Genomic DNA, 22,592 nt, shown 5'->3' on the forward strand with positions numbered 1-22,592 from the left:
GCTCTTTGGATCTCATATTGAGAGTCGACAGCAACTGATTCCAAATGCAAATGTCACACCTAGAATCAACTCCAGACCTTTTACCTGCTTAATTGATAATGAAATAACGAGGGAATAGCCCACACCTGTCCATGAAATAGCTTTTGAGTTGATAGTCCCATTATTTTTGGCCCCTTAAAAAGTGGGAGGCACATATAGAAACCATTGTAATTCCTACACCGTTCACCCGATTTGGATGTAATTACCCTCAAATTAAATCTGAAAGTCTGCAGTTAAAGCACATCTTGTTTGTTTCATTTCAAAGCCATTGTGGTGGTGAAGAGAGGCCAAAATATGAAAATTCTGTCAATGTCCCAATATTTATGCACCTGCCTGTATCTTATATCCCCGCTTTATTCTGAGACTTTATGTATTGTAAGACATAATCTTTCCATTGCAAAATAAATTATTTATGTGGCTGCAATGTATTTGCTGATTGTGTCTTGTCTGTACTAGGTGCTACCTGTGTGATAACCAAATTGATTACGAGTGTTCCGGTCGGCTTCGGCAATTGGTGGAATATATAACAAAAAAATCTAAGTTGAACATTAGGACGGCAAGCACAGGTTTGTACATGTGAGGTATTTTTAACAAGGGTCAGAGCATCTTTTCTGTACATTGTTTACAACTGGTTGCATACAACGTCTTTTAAAGGCTAAGAACTAGAAAAATATATTCTTTTTCTGTTCAGTTAAAGTTCAGTAATTGTAAAAGTTACGTTTGACCCTCCTAAAGTTAATCACATGAAAGTTGAATCAAAACATGATCAGTTGACCAACTTCATCATCTAGACAAAACTTGACTCTGCATAAGCTCATTTCGTTTCTCTTTATTTAATAGAAAAAAAGAAAAACTTGAATGTTGGACAACCCACTTGTTTTTTCTTCAGCGACATAGGGTCCACAGAATCTACCTTGGGGGTATGTAGTTGGAGAGATCCATTACACCAAAGCGCTGCAGCTTTAAAGCTCCCAGCATGCACTGGTGGTCCTCCCTATATACCCCACCTCCAGCCACAGGCATTCAGTTTTTTGGGGTTTTTTTGTTGCGCGGCAGACGCACCTGTTTAACAGCGGGACTGCCTAGGCAGTCCCAGGCTTTTTCTTTTATGATCTACCTTAGTTTTTTTGAACTTCTGAGTTGAGCAGTACTAAGCATCAAATAGGACGTAGGTACTGCAACTCCATCTACCTCCGCCGATGCCGAAACGCCAGTACTGCTATATACCCTAGTGATTTCGGCTTAGCTAGCGGAGTAGGTTGGGTCCGGACTGTGATCAGATTCAGAAATGGCAGGTAAGCGACTCCTCTTGAGGGGAATCGTGCGAGACGCAGTCCAGGCCTCTGGTGTAGGAGACGCACCAGAGGCGGCTGCGGGTGAAGGCCTCGTGTAACGTGTACTCACTAAGGCGGCCGGGGCCATATCGTCTGTTGCCGCGGATGGGTAGTAGACGAACTAGAGCGCACTAGTTGGAGTCTACTACTGTGAGGCCAGCATACCCGTGCCGTCAAAATCGCAGCATAGGGGAGATAGGCGCTCCCCCGGCCGCTCTTTCCCTGCCCCAGAGGCAACTTCCGGTTACGGATTCCTGCCTCTGGGTTGCTGCTTCTGACCACCTCGTGTGCGAGACGCTCGCAGTTCACAGTTGTGCGTACTGCTGCAGGCTGGTTGTCTTGGAGGTCTGGTCTGTCTCCCTGTATACCTCTCCTCTGGATCTGGTATATAGTGCTCTATATCCTGCCAATACCCCGGCGGGGCTGGTCAGTTGATTCAGAGTCAATTTGCAATAGCAATGTTTGTATTTCTGTATTGTATGTGACTTTCATGCTAGCTGCTGTATATATACTGTCTTTTGCTTTCAAACTGTAAGTTATATCTATCACTGTGTTTCTCCTCATCCCCCTGAAAATGTGTGTGGGGTTTTTCATATGTGAAGAGGGTCACATTGCATCTATACTGTACACCTTATACCGATCACACATTTGGCATGTCTGAGGGTAAAGGTGAGAAGGGTGAGCCTCCGTTGCTCAAGTCATGTAAATCCTGGTTTGCAGGCCTGTCTGAACAGGATTTTGTGCAAGATGGATTGTGTAGTGCCTGTTGTAAACAGCCACCTTTCCTGTCTGGTACACCTGCACCTACACTAGAGCCATCTTGGGTGGCGTCTTGGTTGCAGGTTTTGCCGCATATGGTGCATGAGGTCGCAGCGTCGTGTGCTCCTACCACGATATTGCCTCCTACTGTGGGATACCCACAGCAGTTGCATCCTTCTATGTACATGTCCCCTATGAATCCCTGTCGGTTTGATTCTTTTGCTCACTCTAGTCAGAGTATGCTGCAGGCAAATAGACCAGTGGCAGTAAAGAAACAGGGGCATAAGAGAGGTTCTCTTCAGACATTGCCTCAAGATTCTGGCCCACCCTCCTCATCGCACTCTGATACTCAGAGTTCGGGGTCTTACTCAGTGGTAGGGCAAAGGAACAGTCTTCATCTAGACAGGATGATTCCCACGGGAGACGGCAGACCAAGAAATCCTGGTCAGCCAAGCGTCCTGCTTCCAAGCCGGACAGTAAGCCCACTGCCTGATGGGGCGGGCCTCCCCCTGGGGGGTCTCAGGGTTGTAGGCCGACTCCTACAGTTTTCTCAGGCCTGGTATCAGACCACGACAGATGCCTGGGTTCGAGAGGTGGTCTCTCAGGGCAACGCCATTACGTTCTTGAGGCATCCCCCTCAAAGGTTTGTTGGTACAACCCTACCTTTGGCCTTCCGGGAGTCTCTTGGGGCCCTCCTGAGGTCGGGAGTCATAATCCTGTAACGCAACAGCGAAGGGGTGGTTTATTCAAATTTTATTTTTGGTTCAGGAACAATATTGGTCACATCGCCCAGTCTCAAGTCTCTCAACAGATTCAGATTCTTCCATGTGCCCAAATTCCATATGGAAACCCTACCATCAATTATGCTGGCAATGGAGCCTGGAGATTTTATGCTCTACCCTTCGGGCTGGCCACAGCCCCTCGGGTATTTACCAAGATAATGGCAGTGATGACGGCTCATCTCTGACAACAAGGGGTCAGGATACTGCAATATTTGGACAACCTCCTGATATTGGCACAATCGCAGGAGTTGTTACAATGTCATCTTCAGATGACCATTGTGTGCTTACAAGAGCACAGCTGGATAATAAATTGGAAAAAGTCCTCTCTTTCTCCAACTCAGTGGATGGTGCACTTGGGGGCGCTACTGGACTCTCTGGGCCAGATTATTCTCCTACCAGAGGACAAGATTGCGGCACTACAGTCTTGTGTGCGCAGTCTACTCTGCAAACAAAGTGTGTCAGTATACCTGGCAATGCAGGTGCTGGGCTCCTTGGTGTCCACATTCGATATGGTGGCCTATGGCCAGTTCCAATCCAGGTCCCAGCAGCAATGGATTCTGTCTCATTGGGATGGTTTATATCATCGGATAAAGTCTCAGATGATCCGCATCTCGCCAGAGGTTTGGCTCTCTCTCGCTTGGTGGCTTGAGACGACTCATTTAGATAAGGGTCGTCCGTTATGGGTCCCAGACTGGGTACTCCTCACCACGGATGCAAGTCTGCGAGGATGGGGAGCAGTGACAGGGTGTCACACCTTTCAGGGAAGTTGGATGACTCAGGAAAGTCACCTACCGATAAATATCTTGGAGCTTCGTGCAGTGCACAGAGCGCTCAGTCTGGCGCAGGACCTTCTTCACGGCAGGCCTGTCCAGATTCAGTCCGACAATGCGACCACAGTGGCCTACATCAATCATCAGGGAGGCACACAAAGTCCGACAGCCATGAGAGAAGTGGTGAACATTCTGCTGTGGGCAGAATGCCATCTTCCAGCAGTCTCAGCAATATTCATCCCAGGAGTCCTCAACTGGGAAGCGGACTTCCTAAGTAGTCGGGACATGCACGCCGGAGAATGGGCTCTTCATTCGGGCGTCTTTCAACTCCTGGTGGACAGGTGGGGACTACCAGACATAGACCTCATGGCGTCACGCCTCAACCACAAGGTCCCCGGGTACGGCTCCAGAACGAGGGACCCCCTCAGCCACCTTCGTGGATGCTCTGGCGGTGAGGTGGAACTTCAGGTTGGCATACCTGTTTCCTCCGATATCCCTACTCCCAAAAGTCGTCAGAAAGTTCAAGCAGGAAGGTGGCAGGTTAATACTAATAGATCCGGCCTGGCCCAGGCGACTTTGGTTCACCGATCTGACATGTCTATCAATAGACAAGCCACTTCCACTGCCTCTACGATTGTATTTGCTAGTGCAGGGTCCTTGCCTATATCCGGATTTACCTTGCTGGCTTTGACGGCGTGGCTTGACGTGGCTTTGACAGGCTTCCGTCTTAAAGGCCAAAGGTTTCTCTGCTTCTGTGATCCAGACGAAGTTGAGGGCAAGGAAGCCTGTTTCAGCCCGCATCTATCACAGGATTTGGCATTCATATTTTCGTTGGTGTTCCCAAACAAAATATGACCCTAAGGTTTCAAGACTACTTTCTTTTCTGCAGGCTGGGTTAGTCTTAGGTCTGTGTCTGGCTACCTTGAGGGTTCAGGTTTCTGCTTTGTCAATTTTGTTCCAGCGCAGAATTGCGCCCCTGGCAGATGTAAGAACATTTTATGCAGGGGGTTCTCCGACTGCAACCTTCGTTTGTCCCTCCGGTAGCACCATGGGATTTATCCTTGGTTCTCAGGGCGCTGCAAGCTTTCCCCTTTGAACCCTTGGATAAGGTGGACTTAAGACCCTTTTTCTCCTCGCGATCTCCTAAGCTTATAGTGTTTCTGACTTGGCAGCACTGTCATGTTGCTCTCCATATTTGATTTTTTTCATCAAAATAGAGCTGTCCTTCATACTAAGGCGGGTTACCTTCCGAAGGTAGTATCCCGTTTCCATATAAATGAGGAAATTGTAGTCCTGGCTTTTCAGTCTTCAAACCCGTCTACAGATGAAGCTTCCCTGGATGTTGTTCGACCCCTTCGAATCTACGTGGATCGTACCAGCTCCATCAGGAAATCAGATTTGCTCTTTGTGTTATATGGGTTTCACAAACGAGGCTGCCAGCTAACAAGCAGACTCTGGCTCGCTGGTTGCGTACGAGTATTGCTCAAGTCTATATACAGGCTGATCTCCTTGTTCAGCACATTTTACTCGGTCTGTCGGACCGTCGTGGGCGGTTAGACATGGTGCCTCGGCTGCACAGCTGTGCAAGGCTGCCACTTGGTCCATACCTTTTTATAAAATTCTATGCATTTGATACTTTTGCCTTCCCAGGATGCTTCCTTTGGGCGGCGGATTCTCCTCTCCGCTCAGGAGCGTCCCCATCCTTAAGGGAACTGCTTTAGGATGTCCCCAAGGTAGATTCTGTGGACCCTATAGACCCTGAAGAAGAAAATCAGAGTTATGGTATAACATACTTTAGATAACTCTTTTTTTTTTTTTTTTTTCTTCGAGGTCCACAGAGCACCCACCCTGACGCACCTGGCGTCAGTTGGGATCTGTTCTTTGCTTTTTTGCATCACTGATTCCCTCTTGGTATTTTGAGCGTGTTTCTTGGGTACATTGTACTTGCTTCTCCACTTTCCGTCTCTTGCCGTTAGGCTTGTTTACAAACTCAATGCCTGTGGCTGGAGGCGGGATATATAGGGAGGAGGACCAGTGTATGCTGGGACCTTTAAAGCTGTAGCTGTTTGGTGCAATGGATCTCTCTAACTACATACCCACAAGGTAGATTCTGTGGACCCTATGGACCTCGAAGAAAAAGAGTTATCTAAGGTGTGTTATATCATAACTCTGATTTTTCCACCCGACTCGCTGCTGGATCGCATGGACATAGACCAGTAGTATAGCCATATGCCAAATATCTGCCTCCGATGGAGTCATATTAGTGCGGTCATTGCTAACACAGGGGGATGTCGTCGTCATTCAGCTACGATTACCATATGACATTGGACCCACATTAGAATAGTATCATCAGTACAGAATATTTCAACTCTGGCAATTACTATGTGTCCTAGTTTAAATGTAATGGGAAAGTCTAGGCCAGTGTTGGCTAACCTTGACACTCCAGCTGTTATGGAACTACATAACCCAGCATGCACTGCTACAGTTTTGCTATTAGGGCATGCTAAAACTGTGGCAGGGCATGCTGGGATATATAGTTCCACAACAGCTGGCGTGTCAAGGTTAGCCAACACTGGTCTAGGCCAACATGTAGCCCAACAGCAGAGTAATAATATTAGACTTCTTTCAACCTGCAGGAAGATATGCTTCCTACCTCCTATATAAAACCTTGTTATGACTGTTAATGTTGTTTTTATTATTGTGCCCTCTAGGTGGCACACTTCCATACTGTCCAACAAATTCTGGACTTGGGAATCCAAAAAAGGGGTGTGCTTATGTCATGCTGGTAGCAGGCCTAGTCCTCTAGGGCATGTGCCTAGCACTTTTGAAGTGCCGGGTGTCCCAAAACCTTACCTCTAAATACCCCCCTGGAATGCCCTATGCCTCAGTGGCAGTCGGATGTGCCACCGCCCACCGAGTTCAGTAAAAGTCCTGGCAGCTACAGTACTAGACTATGGACTGTCCCACCTACATTGGGACAGTTGGGATATGGTAAATATGCCCAGCCAGAAATTGAGCACCTCAGTTAGTCTCCTCCATTTGCAGTGCAGTTGGAGAGATTAGTGTAGCATTCTCTTCCACACACAATCACGGCTGCCATTTGATGAAACAAATGTTGATGAAAATGCAGCCAGGCAATTGGCCAGAAACTGATGCAGTTATTGGGGGAAAGGGGGGGGGGGTGTATTATTAGAAGTGTCTCACATGAGCAATATTTTCTTGTTCTGTGTAGTTTAAGGTAATGAAATTGTGTTTCTGGTGCTTGATTTTCCTTTTGTTACTCAGAACATGAAGCAGGAGCAGTTATGACAACTTTTTGAATTTGTTGTGTAAATGTGCTGCAAAGTGCCTTACTGGGACAGAACGTCTGTTTGACAGCTGACATCATTCCTTTTTGTGTTTGCATTAAAAGTTCAATCAGACCAAGATGCATGCCACCCTGAGAAAACGCAGGAGAACAAAACGCGCCAAATGGCTGAAGATGCCAGGAGTATAGCTAAAAGGGAGGAAACGCCCAACACGCATAATGAGCGTAAAGAAGTCGCTGTGAGAGGGCTCAGTAACCTGGGGAACACTTGTTTCTTCAATGCTGTAATGCAGGTGGGTATATAGCCACGTGTCACGTGATTAGACGTTAGTGTAACTCTAGTACTGATGATGATGTTTTTGTGTTTTTCTATAAGAATTTGTCGCAGACGCCTACACTACGAGAACTTCTAGATGATGTGAAGCATCCGGGACAAACTGTGACTGTTCAGGTGTCTGATTCTTCTGAACCTGTAAGTGCTGGTTTTAAAAATACATTATACATTTTATTAAGTATTAAAAAAAAAAAATCAGAGTGGTTTTGGCTAAAAAAAAAAAAAAATGAAGCTGTTAACGGAGCTCTGCTGTGATACTTTTCTCCCTGGCACCCATTCCCGTGAATCCCTCCGATGGCACAGTAAATGGATTTGTTCTTGACTGTAGCCGATAAAACCCACAGCCTCCTGGAGACACGTTCTGTGGATCCTGACCTTGGCTGTAAATATATTAAAATAGTAGAGTAGTGGAGGGGTCTTGATAACCCTATCCACTGTTGAGGCATAACAACAAAGGAACTATGGTACCCAGATCCGTACACTACTCTTTATGTGGTTATAGTTAATGTGTATGTGCATTTCTGCCTGATCTAGGCCTACATATACTTCTGTTTTACAGTCACACCGGGAAGTGAAGTTGGAGCAGCAACCGGGACCCCTGACTTTGGCCATGTGGCAGTTTGTGACTGAAATGCAGGAGACCAAAAAGGGAGTTGTAACCCCCAAAGAGCTTTTCTCTCAGGTCTGTAAAAAGTGAGTATGTACCAAGAGTGTGACAAAATATTATGCTACATTCCAAAGCTGCATTTGTTCTATATTTCTGATATTTACCTGTATGTATTTACCTACTGGTAAGCCAGGAAGGGTGAAATCGTTGTAGATAACCCAATGGTTAACCCTATACCCAATCACCAGGTCATTACCTGCACTCGCCTCCAGAGGCACTGTTACTCTTCTTCTAAGTACTCAGAGCAGTACAGATGGGAGCCTGCTTAATCTCCTCCTCTAGGCTTTCCTATGCTGCTTTGTTCACCTTGTACTTAAATTGGTGTCATAAGTGATCTCGCTTGAGGCTCATTTTATTTGTACTTTTTATTTGTTTGTTTGATTTTAATAATTCTCCATGAGAGTGGTTTGTGTGCATTGTGTTTCCTTCCAGGGCTGCACAGTTCAGAGGATACCAACAGCAAGACAGCCAGGAACTTCTCCGCTACCTCCTAGATGGCATGAGAGGAGAGGAGATCCAGGTATCACTGAGCGGCCATCTGTGTTGTCTTCTCTAACTTGTATCTAGACTGGTTTAGGAGCAGAGAACTATTTTGCACCAACACCTTAAGTCCCCTGTGGTCATTGTGTTTTTCACAGCACTTCTAGTGATTGCTGAGGACTGGCATAAAATAAGGCCGCTAGCAGAATTAGGGGGCAATTCAATTGTTTTCAGCGCCCCCCCCCCCCCTTTGCTGGGTCTCTATACGACTGGGCGCCCAACAGAGCAATTAAATAGTTGCTCCGTTCGGATGCCTGAAGCCGCGGGAGGACGCATTTCTGATTGCAGCTTCCTTAGGTGCGAGAGGAAATGTGGGCAAACTCCGGTGTTTGAGTTTGGGCGCCTAAATGGCTGTTTTTGCGCCATAACCACTTCTTTAGACAAGTTTAGCCGCTGTTGTAGCCGCATTATATACTAAAGGGCGCCCGAAAGGAGAAACCATTGAATTGTTTAGTCGGGCGCCTATTCGTGTAGACGACCAGCAGGGGGTGCAAAACAATTGAATCTTGCCCCCTAAGAGTCACCAGTGGTGACCGCTACAGAGGATTCGGTCTCCTTCATGTATGTCTCATACTGATTTAATTTCTTTATTACTTCTAGAGAGTAAGTTCAGCCCTTTCCAAGACCATACAGGATGCATCAGAGACCATAGATGAGAGTGAAGTGAAAAAGATTATTAAAGGTATTCATGTATGCACAGTATGTATTATGTTTTACTTGTTCTGGGTAATGTCCAGCCTGCAGTATAGTAAGCTGTATAAAGCCTCGCTCCTTACTGTGTGATCATCTTGCTGTTTAGATTATGAAAAAAGAAGAGCCATCCCGAACTTTGTGGATCGCTTGTTTGGAGGCGAGCTCACGAGTACGATAATGTGCGAGGCCTGTCAGACGGTGCGTTTAGTCTTCTGTTATTTCTAAATACTGTATTGATGAAAAATACCTTTTATAATATCCTTTTTTATTTATTTGGGGCCTAATAACGGGGAGAACACAAACGCCTGTGTCTGATACAGTTGAGCATTTTTTTTATTCTACTGCGCCTGAATCTTAAGTCGCACTGCGCTTCCCGGGTCCGTGCGCACAGTCACAGTTGATTGAGACACACAGCCTTAGAAATGGTTTGAAAATGTTTTGGGCAGTGACAGGGAGGTGGCTGTGCGGGTGCACGTAGATGGTCCATGTTATGGGAGTATCGCAGGCGCGGCGCTGAAGTTGCTGCTTAATCGTTCACATTGGAGGCCATACTCAGGGGGGAAATAGACACCTAGCATGGGGCTAGGTTTCCATGGTGCGACTGATGGTTAGGTGTAAAGAAGCACCACGCCACAGTGGGCGTCTCAGTCCTTGCACAGACAGACGCACACTTGCACATCAGGGAAGGGCTTGTAGCGGCATTGATGCATAGATGCAGAAGCAATACTAGCTAATGCCGCGCACACACACGGACGCTGCAGCATCCTACTCAGAATTGGGCCCTCAGATTGTACCCGCCAGCTATACACAATGGAAGAAGCCTGTTTGTGGGCTGAACCAATGATACGTTTGTGGTTTGTGCACCAGAGATGACGCTACTTACTACTAGATTTATAGCTGTGCGTATCAGTTCAGTCCACATAATGGCTTCCCCCGCTCAGAATAGGCTCCAGGTACGAACATTGCTGTGATTGTTACCGCCACTTTAAAGTGCTATTTCATGAATATTTATTTATACCCTGCCCTGCATTTATTTCTTCAGTGAAGAAATGGGGAAAATGTTGGCGGTGTTTATTTCTGATGACACGTGCTGCAAATATCCGTTATTTTATACAACATATAGTGAGTACTTAGAATTTCCAATGTTCATAAACATTACTTCAACCCAGGGCCAGATTAACAGTGGGGCAGATGGGTCTATTTTTATGTGTTTAGGGTGATAGTGGAGCTGCTAGTGTACGGGCTGTACACGCCCACATGGCTCTAGCCACTCCCATACAGCACTGGCCACACCCACATGACATTGGCGACACCTACACAGCACTGGTCACACCTCCTCCACTTTTCACAATAGACCCTTGGTCACTTTCAGCCCCAGGGCCATGTGGCCCTTAATCCAGCACTGCTTCAGCCCACAGAAGGCTTATGCTATATTGGAGTGATCTACACTTTATAGTTTCTGCACCAATACATTATGCTTCAATGAAAAGTCAAAACGTAAACTGCGCATTAGACTATCCATAAAAAAAAAAAAAAATGTTTTTTTCTTTAAAGGTATCGTTAGTCCGTGAGCCCTTTCTTGATCTGTCCCTTCCTGTCCTGGACGATTCGGTAAGAACGCTGTTGATGTGCAGTGAAAGATGATTATTGATTTATTTTGAAGGCTGCAACATTTGTACTCTTGTCGGTCAAGTAAAATTTGTCAATAATTTGTCCTCAGGAGTGATGAGTGAGCACGGCAAGCTGTTTTTAAAAGCAAGAATACAAAGAACATTTCTGGAAAAAGATTAAATCAATGCTATAAAATATAACTAGGTAGAGATGTACTGAAAAAGTCCATTTGTGCTTATTCTGCCACCTTGTGTGGGAACTTGTGGTTTCGCCTAACATCCGTAACCTGCCATTATTGACAACTCCTGTTAGTATTACTTGGGCCACCCAACATTCAGACTGGAAGTGCCAACTGCACAAAAGCTGTAGGAGAGTAGTTTCGGCACCTGCTTACTGTTGCATACAGCTGCTGCAGCACCACTTTGCAGGTGACTGTGGCTGGTTCCTCCTGATCAGCATCAGTACTGCAAGACAGCAGGCAGAGCATTTACCCAGGGTGCTGGGTTTGCACATAGGGCAGCTCAGGGGCAGATTAGAGGGTTAGGTTACAAGATTCGAGCCGAAATATACTGTCGGCATCTTGCAGGAGTAGAGCAGGGTCCTCAGGAAGAGTAGTGTTGGCTGCTTACCAATAGCTATTAAAACAACTAAACGGTAGATATGATACAAACAGATACAGTGTACACGGAGCTTGGCTTCCTCTCTCCACAGTGGTGCCTCCATTTTGGGCTGAGAGGTTAATTCTTTAATCTACTGCCCAAAGTACTTGCAGAACATTTGTCCCGATTCCCAACAGATGTAAGAAAGTGGTGGGGATTGGATAATGGACGTCATAGTGTTATGGTGAGCTTAGAATTGCATCCTAGTAAAGGGGGCTGATTTTATTTTGCTTGTGTAGAAAAAAAGGGGAATAGTTATTTGTAAAGTGTTGCTAATAGTGTAATTGGATAGAACAAAGATACTGTAGAAAAACATGCAAAGCATTTATCACAAATGACCTCTAGATAACATATCAGCCCGTGTATCAGCCCGTGTCTCTAGTGAGGGTGAGACAGTGTTTTGTTTTTTTACAGGGCTCAGATGTTTAAATTGCCCTCCTAATATTGTGTGCAATGTGCATTTCAGCCTGCAAAGAAAAACAGCACAAAAACACCAAAACCTGTCTCTGTAAAGAATGCAGAGGACGACGACGATAGTTATGTAAAAGAGAGGAACGATGTGGCTCCTGGAGGGAGTAAACACCTGCAAAAGAAGGCAAAAAAGCAGGCGAGAAAACAAGCCAAGGTTGGTGATCTGGGATCTGCGCATTAAGGCGACGATCACAGTGATGTAATATATGGTAATGTTACTAATATGTCCCTACGGGATGTATGATCCCTGTGAGCTCACCTTTCTTGTCTCTCTTCTGAGTCTCCAAGGGGCTTAAAGAATGGAACATGCCCTGCTTCATTATGTGTCTGCTCACAGCTATACACATACACTGTGTGTCTGATCACAGCTATACACATACACTGTGTGTCTGATCACAGCTATACACATACACTGTGTGTGTGATCACAGCTATACACATACACTGTGTGTCTGATCACAGCTATACACATACACTGTGTGTGTGATCACAGCTATACACATACACTGTGTGTGTGATCACCGCTATACACATACACTGTGTGTCTGATCACAGCTATACACATACACTGTGTGTCTGATCACAGCTATACACATACACTGTGTGTCTGATCACAGCTATACACATACACTGTGTGTCTGATCACAGCTATACACATACACTGTGTGTCTGCTCACAGCTATACACATACACTGTGTGTGTGATCACAGCTATACACATACACTGTGTGTCTGATCACAGCTATACACATACACTGTGTGTCTGATCACAGCTATACACATACACTGTGTGTGTGATCACAGCTATACACATACACTGTGTGTCTGATCACAGCTATACACATACACTGTGTGTCTGATCACAGCTATACACATACACTGTGTGTCTGATCACAGCTATACACATACACTGTGTGTCTGATCACAGCTATACACATACACTGTGTGTCTGATCACCGCTATACACATACACTGTGTGTCTGATCACCGCTATACACATACACTGTGTGTCTGATCACAGCTATACACATACACTGTGTGTGTGATCACAGCTATACACATACACTGTGTGTCTGATCACAGCTATACACATACACTGTGTGTCTGATCACAGCTATACACATACACTGTGTGTCTGATCACAGCTATACACATACACTGTGTGTCTGATCACAGCTATGCTGTAGCTGTAGGTATATCAAATGGTAATATATGTGCTCATAAGTGGCTTTACTCCACAGTCATCCCTGCATGGTTGGATTTAAGACTATTATGTAAATAGCTGTCATGTAGGGATCATTGATCTCTTACCGAGCCCTACACTTGTGGTGTATACAATTGCTCTGCTGCTTTTCTTCATAGAACTGCAAGTATCACTGAGCCATGGGAATAATTGTATTAGGGGAGAGGAGATTGTAAAAGAGCTTCAGTTCCTCCCGCTGTATACGGTCCGTATTGGGAGTGTCTTGTTTCAGTGTAGAGAGAGATGTAATATATATGTAGATCTATAGCTATATCGATTTAAGATCTTTGCTGGAAAGATGGTGATAATAACACACAAACAGGCCTACGTAATAAAAGCTTCAATATCACGTATCTTATGTTAAGTCTGGTATATCATGTGTATATGAATAAGATTCCCAACACCTTTTCATGATCTTTTAAGAGTCGCCTGTGTGATATAGTTGATGAGAGGCCTCTGTGAAATATCATGTGAGGAGAGGAATGAAAGTGAGAAGGAAGCCACAGACTGAGGGTTATACAGTGGAAACCGCAAGGTCCCTCAGCAGCACTAAGTAGTGGTCTTGCGTCCCTGTCAAACTAATGCAAGAAAATAGGGGTTTCAAATGCAGCTGTATATTTTAATGGTTTTAGAACCAACTCGTCTAATCCTATGCTTTGCCTCCCAAGCCCAAGATTGATTTTTTGAATTTCTTTTTTTTATATTGTTTTCCTACAATTCCTCAGAATCAACGCCGACAGCAGAAAATCCAGGATAAGACGGTGACGCTCAGTGGTCACAATGTGAGACCTCCCGATGATGAAGAATCCATCACTAACAATAACGCAGTGGATGACATCTCTGAGCTGCAAGAGGAAACTGATGGGCTTTGCTTAAGCGGAAATGATAAAGCAGATGTGGAAAAGACTGGGGAAGATCTAGAGCAAGTGGAAAATAACACAGAATTAAGTGTAAATAATCTGCAGAACAATGCTGTGGTAGATGCAGAAGACTTCAGCCATGGAGCTGTAGGAGATCGGGAAGATGGCCACGAATTGAGTCTGAAGAATCAGGATAACACTGAAGACGGCTCGGAAAATCTAGACAATAACTGTGAAACGAGCAGTGAAACAATTGAGGTCCTTGAAAACACAGATGATAGTCAACTGAACATTGATAACAGTGATGGTAAAGCGAGGACTTTAGATGGATCAGAGAGTCCACAAGCAGAAGAAGACACTGGGGTCAGCCGACTAACAGAAAACATCAATAGGCTCAATTTGAGCTCCGACCTTGAACCCAATGACATCGAGATTGAAATAATCGATGAACCTCATTGCGTGCAAATCTACGAGGTGGTGAACGAAGACCCCAAAACGGCCTTTTGCACCCTCTCGGACAGAAAGGAGATGCAGTTAGATGAGTGGTCAGTCCTGAGTTGCCTCTATCAATTCACACGCAAGGAGAACCTGGTGGGCAGTAACCAGCTGCTTTGTAATACCTGCACACAGAAGCAGGCAAAGGCAATACAAAATAATACTAAAGGTAAGAAAACCTACAAAATGCACAGAGCAAGATTCCACAACCCAGCTCCTCATCCATAGTACATCATCTTACCAATATAAAGGGGGGATGTATCATATCTTCGAGAGATAATGTGACCGAAGTTTCTCATTGTAACCAATCAGCTTCTAGCTGTCATTTATCGAGCACAGGCTATAGATTGACAGTTAAAAGCTGATGGGTTGCTATCGGCAACTTCTCCACTTTATCTTTCTCCAAGGTTTGATACATCTCCCCCCATAGTCTGAATTTTGAAGAGAGAACCCAGCATTGAACTATTCTGAGGTCACCCTCCTACAGACATGAACAGCTGGGTACCACAGGCTTAAAAATATTGTCTCTTGTCTTGAATGCTACAGGGGCTTCTCATATTTCTATTATTGAGCCTGATTACAGTGTTGTTATTATTATTACAGTTATTCATATAGCGCCATATTGCGGCACATTCTGCCCGTCGGGAGCAGGAGACATGAGCTGTGGCACTGCTTACTATGAGGCTGGATGGAGGACTTATGCACGGCTCAGGATGGCACAGCGCTTTAATACATGTCCATGACACTCCCACAAGTCAGCGCGGTTCTGTGTTCTCGCATTGTCACCGCCCCGAAAAGCCCAATTTCACAGAACACATCCAGCCACATTCTGTCTGACTCAGGATGGGCATGCGTCATTGCACAGAGGTCCGTTACACTTAGAATCAGTCTCGTAGATGAGACAGATCACATCCTGGACACATTTATTTACTTCAGGTATATTCTTTAGTTCAGTAAAACAATAAAAAAATGTTTTTAATCCTAGTTCTGCCCACCTGCTACTACCTCACTTTATGTTATGTTTGTCAATTGGCTCAATGTCACAGCCTGTAGCCCGAAAAGGAGCACAACGCCTGTTAATAGCCTGATCAGATCCCTTAGCAGACACAGTAGAAAGATAACCACTATTATGTGCCATCATCTGGGACGTGTCTCCAAAGTAGACAGCAAGATTCAGCGTGACTGACAGGCTGCCCTCTGGGAACTCAATCAGTGAGAGCCCGTCTTCTTCTCAATGGTTCAGTTCCACCACAGACGACATAGATCTCTTGAAATCCCAGATTATTTTTCATTACAAGTCTACCAAGTCCAAATGCCGGACACTTCCTATCAACCTATCCTGGAATTCTCTAAATATTGTGGGTGGGCAGCTTCAAAAGGGTATTTGCGTTCTGTCTTCAACAGCATGTAATGGGAGGAGTTCATGATGTCTATAGACATCATGGATATGTCCTTACATGTTCCAGTCAAGGAGGGGGAACACCTGTCTCCTCTGGTTGCCATTGAATCCCTTCCTTTCGGTGTCTTCTCAGGTACAAGAGGATGATTTTCATCCCTTACTCGGACAATCTGCTGGTCAAGGAGATCCCTCCAGCCTTACTGCATGTCGGGTTATGTTCTGAAGACCCAGACTTTGGAGTCTCATAGTTAGATTATCAATTACACGAAATCAAACCTGGCTGATTCTATTTGGATGATTATACTAGGACCCATCAGCAAAGAGTGTTCTTACCAGGAGACAAGGTCATCTTGGTGTGTTAATTTGCAGATGGGTATTTTGTTTACCATTGTAGGAAGGTCATGAGATAGAAGGTTTCTGCCTTCAAAGCAGTGCAATTTGCACCGTTCCATTCGGTGGCATTCCCATTCTCTCTTCACCAGACCGCTATTAAACTGCTTCCAAGGGTATATCTGGGGGGAAATATAGAATTAGACCAGGGAATGGGGGAACCGGAAAAGAATCTTGGACTGGGTGCACTCGAGCAATATAGCAAATATTAAAATGTAACTTTTATTAAATCATATGATAAAAAGTTTTTTAATTTTATTAGCACATGTGAAGCTAGCGAAATAAAAACATAAATTGAAAAGAATGTGTAAAGAAATAAACAAGTGATTAAAATGTGATACCGCTGATGCTTATATTTATTAGCATCCAAATTTTCCTATGTTGTCACCATATAATAACCACTAATTATTAAAAATATTATTATATGTATGCCTGCGGGAGACTGGTATTATCTAGATCCTGCGTAGTGTTAGCAACGAGTGCTGCTACAACGCACATACCACATGGGGATATCTTCCCTTTCATCAGTTAACTGTATATCCACACTATGATATCTATATCCGATGACACCCTGATCTAGCTGGAAGTCAGGTCCCTGACTGCAGCAATTGCAGGAGCTGCGTTATATCATTTATATTTCAACAGAATACAGGATTGATTTATCATATGAGAGGATTTCAATCCATACTGAAGGATGTCAGAGGAATTTTCTTCTGACCGCTGTGGCATTAATTCTCAGATACAATGAACATCATGCATATGTAACAGTACAATATAATCTGCAATCTGTGTAACAATTCTAGTACAACATTGTTGCGATTATAGAGGTAATTTCTGCAACAGTTATACTACTGGCAGCTGCACTAAAATATACTAAGAACAGCATATTTTTAATAGTTGTTATTTTATGGTGACAACATAGGAACATTTGGATGCTAATAAATATAAGCATCAGCGGTATCACATTTTAATCACTTGTTTATTTCTTTACACATTCTTTTCTATTTATGTTTTTATTTCGCTAGCTTCACATGTGCTAATAAAATTAAAAAAACTTTTTAACATATGATTTAATAAAAGTTACATTTTAATATTTGATATATTGCTCGAGTGCACCTAGTCCAAGATTGTTTTCCGCTTCCCCCATTCCCTGGTCTAATTCTATATATCTACATAAATCTTTGGTAGCACCCCTCTCTGCTGGACTCTATAATTAGTATTATTTACTGTTATATCGTGATATGTTCAAGGAGAGGTGAAGCAATAAGGTTTATTATGTAAGCTCCAGTGCAGTGGATATATCTATGGTTTCTATTTGTATCTGGGGGGAGAAGGGACACTGCTATTCAATCCCCGTGAATGGTTCCTTCTCACGGACCTAAGAGCAGGCAAAAACCCTTCACGCCAGGAGTGGTGTCTTTTATCTAGAAATCTTTAAGTGCATTGTGAAAAAAGTGCAAGTAACCGGCGGTAATAAGATGTGGGGTTTTTGCACCATAGTTTTGCAAAGAACATTCTTCCCACGAGTAATATTCAACGTATATTTTTGAATTCTGTAAATTTACTTCTATCTGTTTTCACTACTTGTTTTTTTTTTTTTTCATTTGTTTTCAGGTGATAATAAGTTTGTTTATACAAATGCCAAGAAACAGATGTTAGTGTCTGCCCCACCTCCCATCCTGACGCTTCACTTAAAGAGGTTTCAGCAGGTAAATCCGCCGCCAGTTCTATTGAAGCTGGTCTGAATAGTGTTAAGTGTGGGCGCACGAGAACCAAAGCATTATAGGTGCTGTCACTAGGAAAATGGACTCTTCTGTTACTACAGTCCTCTCTTCCTCCACAAGCCATCATTCCCCTATACCATGGAGCTATCCAACCTTAGCTTTGTGTCCAAACTTTCTATCTTGCTACAGTCCCTTAGCCAACATTTTATCTCTTCCTTGTATTATGTTGGTGGTAATATTTGTTAAAGTTTATAGTTACAAATTGTCTTGACTTTAGTGGTCGGCTTTAAATTTGTTTTTGTGGGGGGGATTTTGCCAATCACTTTTTTTTTTTTTTTTTAGAACGGTTTTAATCTCCACAAGATCAATAAGCATATAAAGTTTCCAGAGGTGATTGATCTGGCTCCCTTCTGTACGGTCAAATGTAAGGTAGGTGGCAGCCACCATGTGTTCATTCCACCACCTGAGCGCTAATGTTGCCACACCAGCTGAATGGACGGATTAATAGTTGTGAATGTAGCAGATTTAATGTGTAGTTGTAACATTTTCAAATACAACACTGTATAAAATAAAATAAACACGCTTACACTTCCATTGGGCTGTCCATATGCATACTATAAGATTTCATATAGATCACACATGGAATCTGCACATTCCATCTCATACCTGTCACCGCCGGTAATAGAGGCTGAGTAGGGGTATGTCAGTGGGGGAATTTAAACTTCTTAGGTTTGCAAATAGAGTGAGTGGGGGACTTTAAAGAGGAGTAGAGCAAAGAATTGGGGATGGCCACTGGAGACACTGGAACCATGGGTATGGGATGCAATTGGGAAGCCGGCTGACGTAAGCCCGACAGCCGGCTTGCCGACTGCTTTATCCCGGCGAGGGTTAAATGATAGGCGTCTAAATCTAGACGCCTGTCATTTTTCCGATGCCGGGCGACGCGAGCGGACAGCTGCGGGGGAGGAGGGTTAGGTTTAGGGCTCCCAGGGGGGGGGGGGGGTTAGGGTTAGGCTAGGGGGAGGGAGGGTTAGGGTTAGGCACCCCCGGGGGGGAGGTTATGGTTAGGCACCACCCCGGGGGGACTTAGGTTTAGGCAGCAGGGAAGGGGGGGGTTAGGTTTAGGCGTTTAGAAGGGAGATTAGGGTTAGGCATAGGGGGGGAGGTTAGGGTTAGGCACCCCTAAGGAGGGTTAGGGTTACGGGGGTTAGGTTAGTAAGTACTTACCTACGGACGATCAAGATTTCCAGCGCTGCCGGGATCTCTTCATTTGTCTGCCTGCCGCTGCCGGGATTCGAACTCCCGGCCATGTGGCCGGCGGGATTTCATACCGCTTCTATGGGTATAGATGTTTTCTGTCCGATGGTGATTGTTCTCAGCAATTGATTGCAGGACTGTGATGGTTGCTACTATTGCTCACTTTTTTCTGATGTGTGTTTCTCCGATGTTTGGTGATGTACTAAACTATAAGGAGAAACATTGAATTTAATGACCTCACTAAAGTAATGTAAAGTATTAGGGAAAAGGTAAAGCTACCCCCTTTGTCACATTATTAGATTGTCAGCTTATTAGTTTATGGCACAGAATTGCCCTGCTCAGCATCTAAGTGCTATTGAGGCCGACTCACAGAAACCATAGAAAAAGTTATAGTGCAGCAAATATTCTAATGAGTCTCTCAATTTCTGTAGCATTGACTTCTGGGTAATACATTTACTAGTCCATGTAATGGATTTCCCCCAAATTGTAGCAGTTTTCTCCATAATGTTTTTTTCAGTCATTAAGCTACAACTTCTATGTATTGTGTGTCTGTGGTTTATAGGAGGATATGTGGAATAGTGTGGTGATAGGGTGGGGTAACCATAGAGCTGTGTAGCTATTATTGCTTTGTCATTCACAGAATATCGCTAATGAAGAATGTAGGTTGCTGTACTCCTTGTATGGAGTAATAGAACACAGTGGCACCATGCGCTCTGGACACTACACCGCTTATGTGAAATCACGGGTCCCAAACCCTAACCTGGGTGAACTAGTACTCCGCGGAGTACTTCCCGAAGGTAATACTGTCTTCTAACAATGTATTAGATACTTATTAGCATATAGGTATTTGTCTGTCCTCTATTCTTGGGGACACTACCCACCTTGGGGTGTAGAGGGCTCTGTGAGGAGTTGACACATTAAACTAAACTTTTTTGAAGCTAAGCACTCCCCCTATTTCATCCCATTAGCTCCCTTAGTCAATCCGAATCAAGCTTTCTTTATGTGCACTTGGAGTCTGCACCAACATCGTTGGCTGAAGGAGCAGCTTTGTGAGTATTTTTTATTTTATACTTTTCACTTGCTTCTCCTAGAGGGGGGGGCAGATGAGCACCCTTGACGTTCATTTCGCTGTGGCTGCCCACATGATCTCCAGTTCTAAATGGTGGGGAGACCCGGGCTTCTCCACTTTCTCCACCCCAAGGCGATGACTGCTTAGCCTGGGGACCGCGCGCTGGGGCCCACGTTTGAATATAAAATCTTTGAATCTGCACATGCAGTCTTACTGGGATCCCTCTCATCAGTGATTCATGCCATGAAGGGAGACAAATTTTTGGAGCAATATTCAGATTTGGATTGGGCAGTGCTCATTCCCGTGTGCTTCCATTTGGTCTAGCGACGATTCTTCACAAGGATCATGGCAGTAATGGCTGCTCTTTTGCTGTTGAAAGGGGTGACTGTTATCCCGTACCTCAATGACCTGCTTATAAAAGCAAACTCTGCAGCACTTCTCCAATTGACAATAGAGACTCTGGAGGGGACATGGCTTGGTACTGTTTCGTTGTCTAAAGTTCCTGGGTCTCTTCTCATAAGATTGTTCAGGTGTTTTTGCCAAAAGACAAGATTTTCGCCATCTTGCGTCAGGTGTCAGTGCTCTTGGCTTTCACTCCAGTGTCTGTTCTCCATCTGGTAGACCTGATGGCATCTTGACTGAACCATAAGGTTCAGCTATGTTGGGCAAGAACCAGGGATCCCCATGTAGTCTCTGAGTAATTGAACATCCTAGTGGATGCCATGTCTGCTCCTTGGCATTACCATCTTTGTTTTCTTTTACCCATCATTCTGCATGACCTCAAGAAAGTCGAGGCAGAAAAGGTCCCAGTTATTCTGGTTTTGGTATTCTGACATTCGTCTGCTGACTGTGGAGCCACTGTGAAGACTACCTGATTATGTAGACCTGCTAAGTCAAGTTCCCTTCTTCCATCCAGACTTAGTCCAGCTTGGCTGTTGAAACCAAGGTCCTCCAAGGAGTTCTCACAGGGTCATCCAGACGATAATCGGGGCTAGGAAACCTTTATCTTCCAAAAACTACCACAGAGTTTGCAAAATATGTCTCTTAAAAGCTTTGTGTTGAAGTTGGCAAGCCTCTTCTCATTCTTGCAGCATGGCCTGGAAAGTGGAATATTGGTTTGCAAGTATCGTTTCTCTTTTTTATAAGATGGAGAGAACCATTCCGGAAGTTCAAACGTTCCTTCAGGATGTGTTGTATGTCCAACAACTTCATGTTCCACTGGTGGGCCCTTGTGACCTTAACTTGGTTCTCTTAGCATTGCAGAATATAACCCCTTTGAGACACTTGATTTTGTGGACTTCAAGTACCTTACCTGGAAGGTGTCTTTTCTGCTGCCCATCTCTTCTGCCAGATGAGTGTCTGAACTGGTGGCTTGTTCATGTAGATTTTTGTATTTGGTTTTCCACCGGAATTGAGCTGTCCTACAAAGGGGTCCCTCTTTCTTGCCAAAGATCGTGTCTTGATTTTACTTAAATCAGGTCATTGTAATTCCTTCATTGCCTCACTATTTGGCTCCAGGTAGTGAAGATAACCTATCGCTTCTGAATTTAGTCTGGGCCTTGAGGATCTATTTGCATACTGTAGATCGGCGTAATTGCGTGAGACTGACAGTGTGCTCATCTTGTATGATCTGCACCAATGTGTTTGGCCAAACAATCAGTGTCCAGGTGGATCATGGCTAATATTCTTAGGTGTACATCTCGGAACAGATTTGTGTTCCCAAAGCATATTTTGGGTCATTCCGCTAGATCGGTAAGCACCTTTTGGGCGGCTTAACCCTGCGTCTATAGAGCATTTGTACAGGGCCATTCACACTTTTACCAAATGTTACAAGTTCAATGCTGGAGACGCCAGTTTTGGGCAGAAAGTTTTGCACACTACTTTGGCTAAGCATACCCTCCCATTGGGGCAGTTTTGAACATCCTAAAGTTTGGCAGTGTCCCCCAGATCGGAGTATATACTATATTTGATACTCATTGTTAAATCTGTTTTTGTATTCCATCTGCGGACACTGCGCTCCCCTCCCTCTCATTGTACACTTTGTATTTGTTCACTCTAAGGTTTGAGTGTGGTTCTAGTTTAGTACTTGTTTAGACTCCTATGAATTTTAAGTTTTCAACTGGCTTCTGATTGGCTGAGGGGGGCTGATGGGATGTAAAGGGGTTCAAAAATAACTTTAGCTTAATGTACC

At 44.4% G+C, this 22,592-nt stretch overlaps 1 protein-coding gene across 1 annotated transcript in view; it reads left to right on the forward strand.

Annotated features, from left to right (window-relative positions):
* The window catches only part of USP16 (ubiquitin specific peptidase 16), a 34,498-nt gene that overhangs the window by 11,230 nt on the left and 676 nt on the right, over positions 1-22,592 (forward strand). The window contains exons 5-17 of the mRNA XM_088481695.1: positions 496-605; positions 7,097-7,284; positions 7,368-7,463; positions 7,885-8,018; positions 8,425-8,512; positions 9,133-9,214; positions 9,332-9,423; positions 10,780-10,836; positions 11,962-12,120; positions 13,933-14,731; positions 17,966-18,060; positions 18,418-18,504; positions 19,973-20,129. Of these exons, the coding sequence (XP_088337821.1) occupies positions 496-605; positions 7,097-7,284; positions 7,368-7,463; positions 7,885-8,018; positions 8,425-8,512; positions 9,133-9,214; positions 9,332-9,423; positions 10,780-10,836; positions 11,962-12,120; positions 13,933-14,731; positions 17,966-18,060; positions 18,418-18,504; positions 19,973-20,129 (2,144 nt within the window). The remainder of the gene's footprint in view (positions 1-495; positions 606-7,096; positions 7,285-7,367; positions 7,464-7,884; positions 8,019-8,424; positions 8,513-9,132; positions 9,215-9,331; positions 9,424-10,779; positions 10,837-11,961; positions 12,121-13,932; positions 14,732-17,965; positions 18,061-18,417; positions 18,505-19,972; positions 20,130-22,592) is intronic.

The sequence above is a fragment of the Taudactylus pleione genome, unplaced genomic scaffold (genome assembly GCF_031769625.1).
Source record: "Taudactylus pleione unplaced genomic scaffold, aTauple2 ptg000276l, whole genome shotgun sequence".
NCBI lineage: Eukaryota > Metazoa > Chordata > Amphibia > Anura > Myobatrachidae > Taudactylus > Taudactylus pleione.